Source organism: Lytechinus pictus, chromosome 4 (assembly GCF_037042905.1).
Source record: "Lytechinus pictus isolate F3 Inbred chromosome 4, Lp3.0, whole genome shotgun sequence".
NCBI classification, from domain to species: domain Eukaryota; kingdom Metazoa; phylum Echinodermata; class Echinoidea; order Temnopleuroida; family Toxopneustidae; genus Lytechinus; species Lytechinus pictus.
The window spans coordinates 5,201,566-5,220,353 of NC_087248.1; the positions used below are offsets into that span (position 1 = coordinate 5,201,566).

At 37.4% G+C, this 18,788-nt stretch overlaps 2 protein-coding genes across 3 annotated transcripts in view; both read left to right on the plus strand.

Moving 5' to 3' along the window:
* The first annotated feature begins 1,364 nt into the window (after positions 1–1,364).
* On the plus strand, positions 1,365–8,187 carry LOC129258534 (betaine--homocysteine S-methyltransferase 1-like). Its single transcript, XM_054896791.2, has 7 exons — positions 1,365–1,537; positions 2,485–2,675; positions 3,041–3,235; positions 4,092–4,203; positions 4,908–5,110; positions 5,964–6,045; positions 6,574–8,187. Exons 1-7 carry the CDS (start codon positions 1,522–1,524, stop codon positions 6,843–6,845), a joined length of 1,071 nt encoding a protein of 356 aa, XP_054752766.2. The 5' UTR covers positions 1,365–1,521; the 3' UTR covers positions 6,846–8,187.
* A 5,697-nt stretch (positions 8,188–13,884) lies between these two features.
* Positions 13,885–18,788, plus strand: part of LOC129259143 (probable E3 ubiquitin-protein ligase HECTD2) — a 29,612-nt gene continuing 24,708 nt past the window's right edge. The window contains exons 1-2 of one of the 2 annotated variants that reach the window (XM_054897430.2): positions 13,885–13,986; positions 18,410–18,600. In XM_054897430.2, coding sequence (XP_054753405.2) covers positions 18,467–18,600 — 134 coding nt within the window. In that variant the 5' untranslated portion in view covers positions 13,885–13,986; positions 18,410–18,466. The remainder of the gene's footprint in view (positions 13,987–18,409; positions 18,601–18,788) is intronic. The other variant, XM_064098186.1, reaches the window with a different exon arrangement.

An 18,788-nucleotide genomic window follows, 5' to 3' on the forward strand; every position in this document is an offset into this window, starting at 1 on the left:
ATTTTTAAAGTGCAAATATCTTTGTATATCTTTGTATAATTTACCTTAAAAGTATTCACCAAATGCCACTAATTCAATTCTAAAAATTCAAAATCTTTTAGCATGTGATTATTGTAGGGGGGGGGGGCACATCCCCCATCAGACTCCCCCTGTGCTCACGTTGGCGCTGTCACGCCAAATTTAGTTGGCAAATTTAGCTGGTACACCCCCCCAACAAAATGCTTCTGGCTACGGCCCTGATTGATGAGTAAGCAAAAAGACACTGAAAAATGCAGCGATTTCCCCTGTGATGGTATAACATAATGTCCCTGTTGATGTCTGAATTTGGTGTTCAGTCAATGTTCAGACCCCCCCCCCCCCCAATAAAACAAGGGAATTAATTTCCGCTTCCCTCAAAATGAATTTCACTCAGTTCGCCACAGCCACTATCGGGATGTAGGTCAATACAACAAGGCATAAACTGATAATGATCAACCGATATTGAAATGAAAAGACGGTGGACTATTTACCAGTTGTAATAGGTATTTGCGCTCTAACAATAATGATATTCTTTTTTAAGTGAAAGGGTACCCTATATAGATATCCATGAAAACAAACAAAGCATGCAGTGACAAACACACAAGCCAGTGATCTTTGAAAGTTCCTCAGCCAGCCATCAAGAATTCAAAGGGCAAGGACCAAGGATGGGGTGATGTATTTGAGTGCCTTAGCCATTGGCTGCGTCAATATGGTCAAGTGGAAGAGGGCAGGGAGCGACGCCCCCATGGTATTCTTTTCAAATCGAGATAAAAGGGGGAAAGATGAGAAGGGAGTATAGGAAAGAAATGGACAAAATATATCAAGAGATGTATATAAATGTCACCCCCTTAATTAAATTCATAGTCCGTCCCGTCTCCACCCAAAGCCTATAAATTCATCTATTAAAGGCAAATTGTTTCCTCTAGATATTTTTGAAAATGTGATTGTGAGGAGGTTTCCGAAAAAGTGAATTAACGTACTTATTGGGTCGGGGCGGATCCAGGGGAATCCAGTGGCCTTGCCCTCTATAGAACCCTTTCTGATTTTTTTCTTTGTGTGTGTGCGGGATGGCTTTTCAACTTATTGCAGAATATTGATTTTAAAATGGTGACCATTCTTCTCCTTTTTTCCATGGCAAGAGAATTGTACACAACTGGTTCCGCCTAAGCATACTTATTAACAAGTGTTATATTTCTCATTTCTGTTTACAAACTTTCGTTTGATTGCAAATTATTCCAAAATAAAGAAAAATATAAAGTGAACATGCATAGAATAAAGAAATTAAAGTGCAAACACTGCCACGCTCTGTGATATACTTATAAAAAGAAAGACCGTGATTACCCTTCATTGTGTTTATGAACTTTGTATTGCTTGCACAAAAATATCTACATTCCGGTGTTTATAATAGACACAATAGGGTTTCAAGCGCTCAGTTTTTTTTAGACCACTGTTTTGAACAGCACGAGATTGTTCTTTACTATCAAATCCCAACAACAATCTAAGATGCCTAAGACAAAAGGTAAGTTCATGATTTTGTTTTTAATCCAATGATAATTCATTTACTAAATGTTCTCCTTTGCCACCCTTTTTATAGGCATGTATATTGAGTACATGTAATTTCAATTCCTGCATATATATACCTTTCTTGGAAACAGGCTGGGAACAAAATACTTCTTTAACCTGTTAGTAACAGGTTTACAGGCTGTCATGTTCTTGGAATCCAGTCGATCTACATTATCTGTTGCTATGTCTGGCAAACTTCTGACAAGCTTCCCGGTGGTCAAGAACACCCTTTGCTTAAAAATGTATGCATAAAACTTGAATATAGCTTAGTAAACGTGTCTGTAACTGTGAACATAAACGCTTAATAATTCGGTATATACGCGAAAAGTAATACCCTGTTAACTACGTCGTAATAAAATTTATGTGTAGGCCTATTTACTTCAGGTACTTTTTGACAATACAACACAGCTTTGCCAAACATAGCAACAACATGATACATTGTGCTTTATTTATTACTCAGAGTTAAAAGAATCCAGGAAAAAAAACAATTTTTTGGTATAATATGGTTCAATATTAGTCATTGTGCCCATACATTGTTGTTGTTGAGGAAGTTGTACTTCCAGTGCAAAATCAATTGGGTTGAACAAAACGTCAAACATTGTACTATCTAAAACCAAATATAGGGCCTAATGGGACATACTGAAGTAAACAAAACAAAGGATTACTACGTTATTTTAGAGGGGCGGGTCCGTTAATTAAAAAATACTACTTGTTTCCTTAACATAATAATATTTGGGACCAGAGTTATTATTCTAGATGATTTTACCACACAAACATTATACTGTTTGGATCGATATTATTTTCCATCTTTATTGAGATTCCTTCTCTCTAATGCATTTTAAGTTTTAACATGATATCACGAATTATCAGCTATATGTAAATATTATCGGTAAATGACTTTAGGATTGATGGAGCGGATCAGGGATGGGGAAACAGTCATTTGTGCGGAGGGGTATATCTTTGCTTTTGAGCGTCTTGGATACCTGAAAGCTGGGCCGTTCACCCCTGAAGTTGTAGTGGATCATCCCGAGTTGGTACGTCAGATGTACAAGGACTTCGTGCGCGCAGGAAGTGACGTCGTCCAAGCTTTTACGGTGAGTTTGGATATTACCCCCCCCCCTTCAAATTAGAAAACATACCCTGCAACACTGAAGGGCCCCGTGTGCAGTATATAAGCTATACAATAGTACAATTTACTACTTTTTAATTTTTCGAAGTAATGCTTTGGAAGAGGTGCATATTCCCATTGTTTTAGGCAGATGGAGATATCAAGGTGCAAAAACAGTTTAATGAGTAATTAATAGGTCCATGGTAGGACTCATCTTTGGTGTACAGTACGTTTCATTCGGGATGCGGTGGTTTCATCATCAAGTAAAAACTGTACTTACACCCCCTCCCCCGCCTATGGTCTCATGTTGATCATAAACAACTATCATTCATTTTCTCTCCATGCTGTTAGTATTACGGTCATCGTAACAAGTTCAAACTGGTTGGCCGTGAAGATGAGCTTGAGAAGCAGAATCGTCTTGCCCTCAAGATGGCGAGAGAGGTTGCCGATGAGACAGGGACCTTGATGTGTGGTGATCTTAGTAACACATGGGTCTACCAACCTGATAACGAAGAGGCTATTGCGGAGACTAAATCTATGTTCAAGGTATCATTTCGTGAAGTGTCATAAACACACACGCCCGCCCAATAAACACTCTCTCACATGCATACACACACACACACACTTTTTTGTTTTGAGTACTGTTTTTATTCTGATTTCATGAACAAATAGTTACATAACATTTTAATTTAACATTTTAAATCACATAATACTTTACATTTCATATTTTCACTTTTTTTTTCCACTAACTTAATTATAATCATGAACCATATATATCTTAAAAGAAAACAATGAAATCAGTTATTATAAAAATGCTTAAACACCAATCTTCCCCCTCACCCCTCCCTCTCCCCCCGCCCCAACACACATACACACACAACAACACCACTGTCCAGAAGAACTGCTCACACTCATCATAAATAAATCATATTTATAAGTACAAACCAATTCGATGAACAATTTTGAATATAACAAGCTCACGGGAGAAGCATTACATATATTGAAAGTAAATAAAGACTTGCAAACTTAACCTTGTCATAATTTTACTGTTTCCCATTTCACACACCCTCACACACACACACACACACACACACGCCCATCCCCACACGTGCAAACTCTCATACACCCACACAAATTAAAGTAATAAAAGGAGTCCTGTTTCTGGGTAAACTATTTCAAAATGAAATATATTTTTTATTCAATTTACGAAAGGCTGAATAGTTGGATGACCGATCTTAAAAGGTTTATCCCGATCGAAGATGAAAGTAAGCCGAATTCCTGATAAAATGAATTTCAATACAGAGTTATAGTATGCTTCCGTGCTTAGGTTATATTATTTTCAATAACCAATCACCTTCTGTTATAATGTCACATCAAGGTTTTACCAACTGTATTTGCACAGGAACAAGTCGAATGGGCGGTAGACGAAGGGGCCGATTTTATAGTGGCCGAGACCATTGGTCATCTGGGGGAAGCTTTGCTCGCCACTGAAGCTATCAAACAATATGGAAAAGGTGAGAATAACACAACAGCAACATCAATGACAATACAGCAATATAATTCTTAGGAGACACACCTTAATAAGAGTTTCTCAAGCTGTTTGTGGGGATACATTTAACAAAAATCTTCCTGCATAACCTGATGGGAAGCTCTTTGAAAGTGAAATCTTCGACATGAGGTGATACTCCAATAAGACTGGGGTAGAAAATGAAATAAAGAGGGTAAAGTACAAAAGGCAGACAAACCAAAAAAGAATACCTTAATCAACCTAGCATTGTCAATATCAAAAAATATACAATATGTTGTAAAACAATGCTAGGAGATTCCTCTCTGATAATATAAGGGTAAAGCTCCGATATTATGATAGTGAAATAAGTTAATACTTTTTTCAAAGATTTTTTTTTCAAAGATTTTACTGGGCAGGGTCAGATTCAGGACTTCGAGATGGGGTTGCTTCAGATGGAAACAACTATTCTTTTATTTTAGCTAGCCACCAAAAAAAAAACCTGCATGTATATCCACTGATTGTTTTTTAACGAGAGCAGAGTATTCTTTCTAGAATAATAGAAGATGACCCGAAAATTAGTTGCACACAGTTAGCACAATATTGAAGAATATCGGTTTTTTTAAGTGCATTGTCATGATTGTTCTGTCATCGGATATCCGTTTAGATGACCCTTTTGTGGTGACTGTCATGTCTTCCCATTCATCTTGTTAGGTGTTCCGGCGGTGATAACCTTCGCATCTCATTACACTCAGAAGCAGGATGATGGTAAGCAGACCACTGCCGATGGTGTCGAGGTCAACGAAGCTCTTCGTAAATTGGTTGCTGCAGGAGCGGATGTCGTAGGATTCAACTGCACTCTTGGACCAGTGTCGATGATACCATCATTGGAGAGAGCTGTGGAGGCTAACATTGGGGTAATATACGTAAACCTAATCACGTCCATCTATGGGCAGCTTGTGCGCAGGACCGGAAAGCGGGAGAGACATGAGAAAAGGTCAAGGTCGAAGCTAGCCAGTCCGATGCAAAGGCCATAAGTTCAAGGACAAAGATAAGCCTGACTGTTTGAGGCCAAGATCAAAGACAAGGTTAAATCCTGACTGTCCGAGACCAAGATTAAAGAAAAGATTAAAGCTTGATTGTCAAAGACCAATGGCAAGGACAAGGTTAAAGCCTGACTGTCCGAGACCAAGATCAAAGACAAGATTAAAGACTGATTGTCAAAGACCAATGTAAAGGACAAGGTTAAAGCCTGACTGTCCGAGACCTATGTTAGGGACAAGGCCATTTACTATCTTAGACCAAGGACAAGGTAATGATCACATCATTTTACGCGAAAAATGGCCTGGCTCCAGGATCACAATACTAAGAAAAGATATCCTTTGAAAAGGTTAATCCCTTTGTTCATTGTGACCTTCTTCTGAAATATTCCCTGTCTCTCCCAGTCTCTCTTTAATGTAGTCACAAAACCGGTAGGTCTTTTAAAGGATTGTAATAAATGACGTCCATCTTATATCACTGATAGAAGGAATGTGAGAATATACATCGCCCAGACAGGCGGAATTCGATCCTAGGACTCTGTCTTGCATAATTTTATGTGCTCTGCCAATATCTAGCCTCCATCGGGGAATAATCGCCCGATGGGGGAAGTGTGTCGGTTCTCTCACATTTTCCAGTCTTGTTTACCGATAATGACGATTCCAATGAATCTTAAAAATACTAGAATTGACGAGGGAACTGATCTGAAGTTTGTCATTCTTGTTTGTTCAGGCTCCTTTAGCTGCACTACCAGTGCCTTACAGGACGACCCTCAAAGAACCCACCTTCACAACCATTCTTGATCCATGGACAGGTAAGTCGCCTCATATTGGGACTCGAATCCACAACCATAGTGGGAAGCTGCTTAATTTATCTTCTTACGATTTGTGTGAATAGGAAGTTTTTGCACCGTGATGCAGAACGCTTTCAAAAACATATATTGTCAATGCCCTTCATGACAATCATTGACATAATTGAGCAACCAAGAAGCCTTTGTCGAATATTGGTGAATCAAAAACAGCAGTTTAGTCCTTAACTCTGGACAAACGAAATATTTGCAATATTTCGTCATCAGCTCCGGTTTTGGTTCACCAATTTTCGACAAAGACCTTCTAGCTGTTCATTGTCATTTGACGGGCATTTTTCGATACATTTACTGAGTTGTTGAACCCTCGATACGTCGTGGAGACTCTATAATTTCACAATCACACCAACTAAACCGACGCCATAATGTACATGTATAATATTGGCCAAAAATGAAGACAAGAAAAAAAGCTGAAAAAATGACTTTTTTTCTTGCACTCGGTATCTCCGGACACATTTTTTCCCCCGATCCCATCAGGTAAGCGAGCCTTCCCCGACAACCTTGACTGTCTCTTGTGCTCTCGTGAAGACGTCGTCAAGTTCACCCAACAATGTGTCAAGCTGAAAATACCCTACATCGGGCTCTGCTGCGGCAACGCCCCTCACTACACCAGGACCATGGCTGAAACCCTGGGTAGGGTCACCGAGGCGTCCAAGTACTCACCAGACATGTCCATACATGGGATCTATGGAACGGATGACCGTAAGGTCAATACTTACTATACCAAAGAACTAGCAAATGCAAAATAAGTATGACCTTCAACAGGATATAGGTCACACCAAAAACCGACTCCAAACCGACCGATGGTATATGTGTCATTGGGAATAACGTTTGGCCGGTCTGGAGTCGGCTTTTACCGATGTGGTTATAGCATGGCGACTCCAAGGACTTTCTTAAGAATCAATAATGATGATGATGGGCTGGAATTGAAAAAAAAAATGAATTGTGAATATATCTATGATTAAATATATTTAAGCATTACAGTAGTTCAAGGAACAGTAGCATCATATTTTTGTTCTACAAAATTTGCAAACATTCATTCAACAAGAGGCAGAAGAAATAAAGCTAAACTGGAATATCCTCACCCTGCAAATTGTATGACAGTGTTTTGGCAAACATTGTCTAATATATTACATTTCAGTCTTCACAATGTTATAGGGGCAAAGAGATATGGGGGTAATAAAGGGGAGGGGCAATTCTTCCCATGTATCCCTTGGTCATGTTGGTGCCACTAATTGTCAGTTGAAGAAACCAAGATTTTGTCTTAAAGTGATGTGTACCAACTTTAGATGTCAATGGCAGTGATTGACTGGATTTGTATCGACCAATTGGCATTTATTTTAGTGGTCTCAAGACTTTTGTTGAAACATTTTTTATTTTCCTTAAAAGTGCCATATAGTTCGATTTATTTTGCTCTTTTCTGGTTCAATACCAGATATCGTTAGAATACGGGCGTTTGCCAAACAGCGTGATTTCCCCCCTACATAGTTGACGTCGTTAGCATATCGCTAACATGTTAATATCCCGGTTAATATTCTTGAAATCATTAAGTAACTTTTAAATAGGGCTTATCAAGTTAAATAAATCTTGATATTTTGATGGCTACGAGTGTATTATTTTAGTACCGCCATATATTGTGGTGATAAACGACCTTGCAATCATCAATTAAAGTACGATTAGTCACGGATTGATATTCTCTCAAACTATGTTTGAGTGGATCAATATCCTTTTAAGATTTGATGCAATTGGAGTTTCTGTTTGAATACAATAGTAAATTTAGAGTAAGATTCGTGTGATTATGGAGTAACATTATTTGAAGATACAAACCGTTTTGCTGATACTAATGTGGTAACTTTTATTAACCATTCGGTATATTTTATTCCTTAAATGATATAGCGGATGTAATGAATTGCACGTAAGCTCATGGATGTATTTTTGTTTGAATTTTATTACTGAAATTGTTTGATATCAATGCACTTCAACCACAGCTAAACCATATATACCTCCACGATATGATACACAATGCAGACATTATTCGAATTTAGGTATTTTTTTCTGGCATGACAGAAATAAATCCTTGTCTAAACTCAATTCTTTCCATTTTCTATTGTTCTTTATTAATGATGTCAATATCTCCTTATGCTTTTATTTTTACAGTATATTCATTCCCATTCTCCATTGTGCCTGCAGTGCGATATTCAATCCTCATAAAAAGGGTGCTCAAAATAATGTTTATTTGCTTTTTTATTTTTATTTTTTTACTTCGGTTCCGATTCTACAACAAAATGATTCACTTACTAAGTTTTAAAAGTTATGTTTTCTTGTATGATTTACTTTCCTGGAGATTGGCGTTTGAATTGATTTTACCGAAAAGAATGTATCCTTATGATTACTGGTTTTCCTCCTATAAAGATAATCGAATTTATATGATGCGAAACGTAGATTTAGCTGAATGGGCAGAAAGACTTTTGTGTTCGCATCAAACATTAAACGATTGCATTACTACCTTTTTATCTCGTCTAAAATAATGAAGGAAATAATAGTCCAATAAAAGTCAATATTTATAGACGATGTGATTTACAAAGTAGCATAGATCGAATGATGTTAAGATCTGAAGAAGGTCGGACCAGGGTCAGATCAAAGTCAAGGGACCAGTTTCATAAAAGAGTTACCACTAGTAACTTAGGCAATTGGCCCAGCAGCCAATCATGATCATGGTTCCATTATTGTTACCATTGATTTTTATGAAACTGGCCCAGGGTGGTGAAGACAAGCAGGGCTATCGCTATCATGGGCGGAAATCTCTCCTTGAAGGTAGGGGGGGGGGGGCACAATTGAGCTTTCCGTTTTTATGTTCTACAGAACATAAATATATATATATATACATACTATATTTCGAAGAGGGGAGGTATTCCTAACTAAAGATGAAAAGTCTCAATGAATAATGCGAGCCCAAATATGTTGATATTTCATAAATTGTGCCCTGGAAATTAAACATTCTGAACATTTAGTGTGATCATGAACAAGATTCGAACCTACCTAAACCATTAATGCGAGCGCGAAGCGCGAGTTGAAAGTTTTTTATTTTCCAACCTAAAAACTAGACATTCGTAACACTTTTTGAAATCATGAACACGATAGGAATTTACTAAACAATATTAGATTCGAGCGCGAAGTGTATGCTGAAGACATGCCATGTCTGGTCTAAAAATTGGTATTATTAGCATATTTTAAAATCAAGGACAGGGTAGCTATTTAACTAAATTTCAATTAATGTGAGCACGAAGCATATCCTGATTTTTATTATTTTCCGACCAAAAAAGTCATCTCATTTTCACCTTATAGCAATAAACAGGATAATATCTGACTTAACCATATTACTGATGCGAGCGCGAAATGATTTTTTTATATTCAGATCTAAAAACTGGATCTTTCAAGCACTTTTGAAATAAAGAACAAGCAGTTTATCTCAATAAGCAATGCGAGCGCAAAGCGCGAGCTAATTTTTGTTTTTAAAGATTTAAACCTACAATTTATAAAAAGATGGATATCTTCCTAAATAAATTATTGGATTTTACATATTTCGATCTAAAATGTGAAAAAAAATTTAGCACGTTTTGAAATAAAGAAATAAAGAGATGGCTGTGTATTAATGCAAAGCGCGAGCGAATTTTTGTATTTTCATACTATGACCTGAAAATTTTCTTTTTTCCAATTATTCCTCTCCCCTTCCATCATTTAATTTTCTTCCTGGTCCTATCTTTCTTCTTATTTTTCTCCTCACCTTCCTATTTTGCGCCGCCAATATATAGGGGACGGGCTGCCGATTCGCCCCCTTGATCTACCTAAGTATGATGACACCTCCCACGGCAGGAATTTTGTGTAAAAATGGAATATAAAAGTCTCGTTAATAGAGTATTTAAAAAAAAATTGGGGGATTAAACATATTTAGAATTCATTGTGAAGGATTATTCATAACTCATGAAAACTAATCTTTTTACTGAGTACGCGAACAATGAAAATAATATCCCAAGTAAATTTGGAATAAAGGGAAAATGAAATGGTTTCACAAAAGTATGTTTTTACTGGATATGGAACATTTTCGTCTACCATCTATGCACTAAATTTACCAGAGGCGATTGTCCTTTTCCGTCATTTTAGTTATGAAATTGACAATGGCCATCGATGTCATAGAAGTCATCGATTTGGCTGGCATATAGAACTAGATGCGAGTTCGAGAATAGGTATGCCTTTTCTTTTCCTATCCAAATTCTTAACAAAAACTATCTGTTTATATATATTTCGAAATTCGAAGATACATGTGTATAATTTCGATTTTGAATTATGTATTTTCCATAATAAAAGACCACAAATAGTAGGGGGACATTTGATATTATGTCCCCCCCCCTTTCCAAAATGGTAGGGGGACGCGTCCCCCTGGGATTTTCGCCCATGACGTGGGGGGGGGGGGGGAGAGGGGGTTGACATCAAACTGGGGTGCTCGTAGAAAGCTGGCGTGCACTGCCTTGATGGGGTGCAAGGGTATATAAAGAAATGAGGAAGAAGGGGACCAAAAAACAAACGGAAAGAAAAAAGAGAGGAAGAGAGAATATAAAACGAAGCCGAAAAAGAGTAAGGGAAAGAAGAGAACGCGGAAAAAAGGGTAAGAAAATGCAAAGGGTAAAGGATAGTTTAAGGTAGATTGATGAAAGTCTGAATGGAGAGAGAGAATCCGGGGGGATGGGGGATATTTTCTGCGGGTCAGAAGAGTACGACTGGTTTTTTTAGGGAACAGTAAAACATATTAAAATCGGTCAGTTGGAAAATGGCATGCTGCATATATAGGCTCATGGTCATCAGTACTGGGGATTTTCCTTTTTAATTTCCATTTTTTCGGCCAACGACATTTGCAAATTTTACCTCCCAATTTTAGATGTAGACCCTATTCTATTACGTAGAAATTGATTGACTGTTATCATGGTTATGATTATTTTTATTATTTATCGATTGATTTTTTTTTATTGTTTTATTTTTCTCGAGTGTGTGTGGGGGTGAATTTGAGAGCTAAAATCAGCAGCATAATTATAACCTCAGCAGCTGATAAATGGGGGGGGGGGGCACAGAAAATTGTTTTTATTAATTTTTTTTTTCACTTGCAAATCAAAGTCATGACAGCTCACATCGGGTGCAAATCCTGGAAACATTATAACTGCAAGACTTAATATTGTTGGGGGAATGACAATAAAAATAACTAGGGAAAAGGATCTCCTGAAAAGCCATCAAGCTCTTTCCTCCAAATAGTTATGATAATTTCCATGACTATACACATGATCAAAATGTTTAATTCAATCTGGGGCAGTTGTGTTTTTAATTATAAACTACAGCTGATCAAAGGGTATATAAATAGGTAAAAAAAAGAAGCCTTTTCCTTTTCTGTATACTTGTGATGAGAAGGGCGGGTTCAAAAAGTTTGAATTGTCAAGCAACAACAACAAAAAAGTGGGTCGGAATCGGGGGCGGGGATGGACTTTGACACTGCTTGATCCTTTCTTACCCTGCAGAGTAAAGGTATCCAATAGAAATGGGGAATAAAATACCTATACTCCCATGCCGCATATATAGCACCATTGGCAGTGGGATCGATCTAAGTAAAAAAAATATGTGCATAGTCGTTGGGTCCAGCACAAAAATTGCTCCCCTTCAGAAATTGGTAGTGGCCTGTGTGCTTCGTTAGAATCCTTCCCGGTGTCTTCCCCTTTCCCCTTTCTATCCCCCATTATTATGTACTCCCTATAACAGTAGCGGCACCATGTAGGATTTTTTTAATAGTGGGACGGGGGAGAGGAGGGGGGGGGGCAAGTGGGAGCAAGATAAAATGTTGGGGCAGAGGCGGACAAGATTATATATACATTATATATTGTGAAGCGCAAGATGAGCAAAAAAATAATAATAACCAAAATAAATAAATAAATAAATGAAATAAAGGCCAGCCATTGCGTAAATGGCACGATTTCCAAAGAGCTGCGAGTGAGCAAAACTTTAACATTATTAATGAAAAAAATTTAGTACATTTTGATAATACAAATATTCAGCAAATTTTATCACACTTTACCCCTTTCCAAGTTCCTTTTCTTTCCATTTCTACATTCTTTTCATAGTCGTGAAAATTTCGGTAGGTATATGACTCCCCATGCTCCTCATTCTGTACTCCAGTGGAGGTATCACCATCAGAATAAATATGTACATGTACGTGTTTCTGTTACAGTGGGCCTACATAAAGATGGATTTTTAAAAAATCAGGCAATTCTTCATGTTTCAAAGGTATAGGCCTAGCCTATCTGTTCAAAACTACGGCATTCTACTTTCACGTACATAAAGTATATTTCTGTTCAAAAAGCACAAAGATTTATAAGGGAAAGCAATTAACGCCTGGGGTAAATGACCCCCTCCTCTTTATGGCCTTTATGGCCGCCATGCAGTGGTGTCCCCGTGGAGCACAGTCAGTCTCTGCTAGGTATAATACGCCACTCTATGTCAAGATCCACTGGCCGGTTGGACTTACACTGGAGTATAGGATCTACGGCGGTTAGAATTCCACGAGGAAACCCAAACAATATTTTTTGTAGCCGGTGTGGGGGTGTGGGTAAGCCAAAATGTTGACCCTTTTCCCCCGGGGGTGGGGGGGGGTACTCACGTAATAAGGTATACGGGGATGTGCCTCTGGAATGGGTCGCTTTTTTTGGAAGAAATCCATAAACATGGGGTATGGTTTTTATGCTGGAAAATCCCTAAACATGGCCCCAATTTTTAGATACTAAACATGGGTCCATATTCTCCTCCAATTTTGGGTGATAACCTTTTTTTTTTGCATGTCAAATTGTAATAAATCCTTAATTAATGGGTACCCTTTTAGCCAAAATTACCCGTAAATATGGGTATGGCTTTTTAACCTTCAGCCGCACACCCCCGTCCAAACCAAATACCCACCCGGGCCTTTTTTGCTAGTGCTCGCCTTATATGCCTATAATTTTACTAATTGATCCGTCATTTGTACCTTTTATTTTATTGTATATTTTTGTCTGTTTTCTTTCTTTCATTTTTCTTTTCCCCTTGTTCTCTTTAGTTTCCACCCTCCCCCTTTTAGGTTATTAATAGAGTATAGGCCTAGGCATAATATAGTGAGCCCCGAGTCAGTCCATGTCCTTGGGAAGCTGGTTTTTACTTTTTTTTCAAATGTAACTCCGTCAGTCTTTTTCTGTTTGTTTCAATTTTACCTTTTGTTTTGTTGTTTTTATTTTCTTTCTTTTGAGGGAGTCTGATGGGGTCTGATGATGTTCTCTCTCTTGTTCCCCCTTTTGTACCTTTCCCTCTCATTTTCTTTTCTTTCCTTTCCTTTTCCTTTTTTTTAATTTTGCTGTTCCTTTGTTATGGTTTACTTCCTTATATATTCTCTCTAGCTTATTCTATTTTACTTTTATGGCCTTTCTCTTCTTTTCTTTTCTATTGTATGTAAATTCTTCGTTTTTCTTTTCTGCATTTTCTTTCCTAATGCTAGTTTACTTTACAGTCGGCTAATAATAGTTATTTCGTTTATTTGATATCATTATTACAATCCTTTGTTGCACTTCAAACATTTTGTTAATATACGTGATAATATTACATTTATTTGATATAATAAGTAATATATAATTACATAGCTTCTTAGCATGTTCAGATATAGGCAGTGACTGAGAATGAAAATCTTTTTTTTACCAATCATTATACTGGAAATAGGCTATTCACCATGTCGCAATGCTATGCATTATTTCGCCGTGTATGTACAAACAAACAGAGACAGTCAGCACGAAGTTGAGTGTACATTTATTCCTCATTTAACTTCATTTTAAACAGGTAAGTTACCATACTTGATTGAGAAATAATCAGAATGATTTGACAGTGATGCTCGTTCAAAACGTAAATCGCAATCATAGTTTAAGATTGATAATCGCGAGTAACAAATAACAAATTATAATTTACAACAAGCGATGAGAGGCGAACCGTCACTAACGCCGGCAAATCAATGCCTGTGCATGCAGTGCAGCGCGGGGGCATTGGCAGGGTCGGGAGTTGTGAGCTTCTCGGCCTCGCCTCGCCAGCTTTGTCGGCAAAGCGGCAGCTCTGCATGCAGTTCCTGATAATGATATTGTATAACGGAATAGTCTACTTTACATTTGTAAAGAAAATTCTAATAAAACTAACACTCTACTTACACGTAACTAAGACTAGACCAGTTTAGCAGTAGAGGCGCACGGCCAATATTGGACTTGGACTTGGAGACTGTCTCCAATGTGGGAATTTATCTCCAATATCATTATCATTATCAGAGACTTTTGTAAAGAATTTGGGTATCCAATTTCAGAGACAGTCTCCAGTTTTGGAGACCAATTTCCTTTGTTTACATTTGCTGCAAAAGGATTACCTTGGCGCAAATAAAAATGTGATAGGCCTAAGCAGATTCCTCATGAAAAATTACCCCTTTTCACCGTCTACTTTAAAAATTCACCGTCTACTTTTGTTTTGATAAGGATTTTTGTTGTCAATCACGCTCAAAACAAATGGGCTTCTGACCTCAGTGAGACAAAATTTTGGGTGGAAAAAATCATGCTTTTGTTGGTGTTGTTTCTTTTGTCCTTTTGCAAAGCAAGTCTCCAACGTGGGAGATTGTCTCCCCTAGTATTGGAGAGAGTCTCCCATATTGGCCGTGCGCCTCTACTGTTTAGACGAGGTTAATACTAACCTCGTCCTCGGCCCTCGCAATACGTGTAAGTGGACTAGACTTTAGAGTAAAAATCTTTCTTTCACTTTCACTAACGTGTGCTTACTCTCCACGGAGCCAGGGATTGCGTCCCATTCATCATTCATGTGCGTGTACTGCGATAAAAACGTTAATTTCTTCCCCTGAGATTTCTACTTTTCTTTGAAAAGATCTAGCCCTAAATCATGCGAATGGGATACAATTTCATTTCCGACATTTACAATGTACTCTATCAGTATCATGTCTATACAATATTGATTCCATTTTTAAAGGACAAGTCCACCCCAACAAAAACTTGATTTGAATAAAAAGAGAAAAATTCAACAAGCATAACACTGAAAATTTCATCAAAATCGGATGTAAAATAAGAAAGTTATGACATTTTAAAGTTTCGCTTCATTTTTCAAAACAGTTATATGCACATCTCGGTCGGTATGCAAATGAGGGAACTGGTGACATCACTCACTCACTATTTCTTTTGTATTTTATTATATGAAATATGAAATATTTTGATTTTCTCGTCATTGTCATGTGAAATTAAGTTTCATTCCTCCCTGAACACGTGGAATTCCATTATTTTAACATTTTGTGCTTCAGGCAAGGAGGTCCTAATCATCAAATTCGTAAAAATTGAAATATTGTATAATTCAAACAATAAAAAACAAAAGAAATAGTGAGTGAGTGACATCATCGACGCTCTCATTTGGATGTAACTGGCTCGTTCATATAACTATTTTTGTTAAAAATAAGCGAAACTTTGAAATGTCATAACTTTCTTATTTTACATCCAATTTTGATGAAATTTTCAGCATTGTGCTTGTCTGATTTTTCTCTATTGATTCAAATCAACATTTTACTGAGGTGGACTTGACCTTTAAACAAAGAATTCATTAAAAAAACGAAAAAATATCTTGAAAAGACGGGGAAGACTTGTCGCGATGTTTACGTCCCCATCTTGTTCTCTTTTGTCTTTCGCCAAGTTACAAGAGGATGTGCGTCTTGTAACCAGTAACTAGTTTCGATACAAGTTATGCATAAAATATACATGAACATGAATAGTACAATTACACTCCATGAATATTCATAAAACATCACATACACCCTCAGACACACACTCCATGAGATCCAAGAAGACAGGAGAGAAATTATAGAGAAAGAATTTCAGGAAGGGGAATAAGTTGTGAGAAGAAAGAAGAAAGCCTTTAGATGAATATTTCCTGAAGACTGCCCTGTAGTCTACCCCCTAATTGGTGAGACAGAAACGGCATAATGCATTCATCACTTACCTCATATTGATGATTTCATGTGACCCTATCAAAGTATTCCAATATTTAATTATTCTCTGCCTAATTAAAAAAGGCCCACCACTTACTGCCTATACATTGTCGATATAAATATACATGATATTAACAGAAACTCGCGTGATGTTAACGGCAATGCCTACCTGTGGGTTTGATGATGTTGCGGATGATGAAGTACCATAAATGGTTTGATTATTTTAAATATTTAAAGACAATGGGCTCCAACTTGATAAATGCCTATCTATTTGAATAAACAGTGACATATAATATACATGTACATGTACACAACTGTGCGTCTGGTTGGAAATTAGTAAGCTTGAGTCAAATCGATTTTAAAATCGGTGTTCGATCGATGTCATCGAGCGCCGGTGCAGATTTTGCAAAATCGGTGCATCGAAGAAAAAAAAATACGTCGGCCGGCCGATTCGTTTGGTTCACACAATCAATCATCAAAATTCAAAATAAAAGTAATGTCCAACTTGACTACTACTTACTTGATTTATATTGCCCCCAAAATGAAACCGATTGTGTAATTCTTAGTAATTATGATGCCTATTCACCATTAATTTGAAGTTTATTTCGATCTTAGTTCGAGTCTTACTCGTCTGCTCGTGCCGAGATAATTTATGCACAATGAATTCATGAATGGAAGTCATCGCCATCGATCGTGCATGCGCAGTACTGTGCTTTAATCAAACCAGAAAATGGCCGGAAAATTGGCGCGATCAAAGTAAAATAAATCTTGCTTTCATGAACAATATTAATATCATGACCATAGAACACGATTTAATCGTAATAATTAACAATAATTCGCATATGATAATCATTAATATGAAATTAGAGCTTGATGTGAAACGTTTGTATTTCGTATCAATTTTCAATGACGGATATCACATGACGATCGACTTGAGTGAGTGCACTTGTCTAAAAAAATAATCACGTCAGGATTGATTCTCAAACATTGTCAACATGCAGAAACTCTTTTCAAGATCGTAATATCACCATATAATAACATTTTACATGACAAAACAGAGAAAATTGCGTTTGATATTTTTCCCATCAATTTGAAGCTAGTTTACAAGTGCCCAACTTTGGGCTCTGATTTCATGAATGGAAAATATGTCATACGTCATCGAACGCGCATGCGCATTGTGCTTCTTTTCTCGGAGCTCAGAGACGTCGTCCAGAGATGGAAAAAAAAAGATACTGCCAGTATAATACTATTAATTCTTCCATATGAACATAACATACTTTGCTGACATCGTCATTATTTTTAGTATGGCCATAAAATCTTATTAAATCGTAATTATTTAACATCCAATAATAATTCATATGAATTTAGAGCTAGATCCGAGACATTCGTATTTATTTCGATCGCATGCTCTTGTGTCTGACTCTAAAATAAAGAATGGATTATCAGGATTAATTCCCGAACATCGTCATAACTCATATTCCACAATATTTCCTCACAATCGTTATATCAGCATTGAATACCAATTCAAATGACCATCCAGAGAAAATTACGTATTTATTCCCATCAATTTATTTGGAGCTCATTTTGGATCCAACTACCCCGCCAACTACACAATCTCAGGCAAGTTACAGCGCTCTCCGCTGGTCGCACTTGTTTGCTGGCGCTGGCAAGCACGCCTGTCGTTTCGGGAGAGTGAGTGTACGGGCCCGGGGCTGGTGTGTGCGAGTCTGAACTGCGAGTGCTAGTTGACTGAAAATCATTCGGATCGACTCTGCGTGATTCATGTCTTTAATATTGTTTCATTTTAAACTTATATGTTGTCATCTGCAAATATCATTGTTGGAGATATTTTGGGAAGAATTCTGCATTGGTACCCGGCCTTTTTTGTGTTTTGTGATGATGGAAAATACAAACGAAATTTGCTCCGTCATCTGCTTGTGCAACGCTCACCCGGCCAGCGCATACAGTCAGTGCATGCGGTGCGTGCATAGCGCATCGACGCGACGGCCGGAGCAAACAAAAAATGGCTCGATTTCCCCGCCTTCAAAATTCGATGCATCGATGTTCGATCGAATTAAAGCTGTCGAACACCGGTTTTCAAAATAATTGATATGACTCAGGCTTAGAAATTAGTCATGTCTACTGGATACAAGTTATTTATTTAACAATAATTGGTTCAGAAACACAGCATTTGCATTCTTAATCACTAACTATTCTTGCCTTTGTATATCTCTTACATTACAGCATGTCACTACTCCTAATCTTGTGACATAAACAGAGCTTACTAGCTAGCCTTTCATTATGAATGGTCATGGAGAGACGCTGGCTAGCCGTAGAAGGCCACCCATTGGACCAGGGGCCATCAGGAAGAAGAGTATCCCTAATAATGTAACCATCGACAAACCACCACCAATAGGTCCACTGAAACTTGCCAGGTAATTGAAAGGTTAATTGTATTTTAACACTATATTTGTGCAAACGAGTGCAGAAATAACACTTACCGGTAGTTGAGTATCTGAATTTTTAAGAATGAACAAGAAACATAGCTGTTTTTATCTTTCCCACATACAGAAGTGATCAGTCTAGCTATGGTGGTCTTGGAAAAAAACAAAACACAAATGAA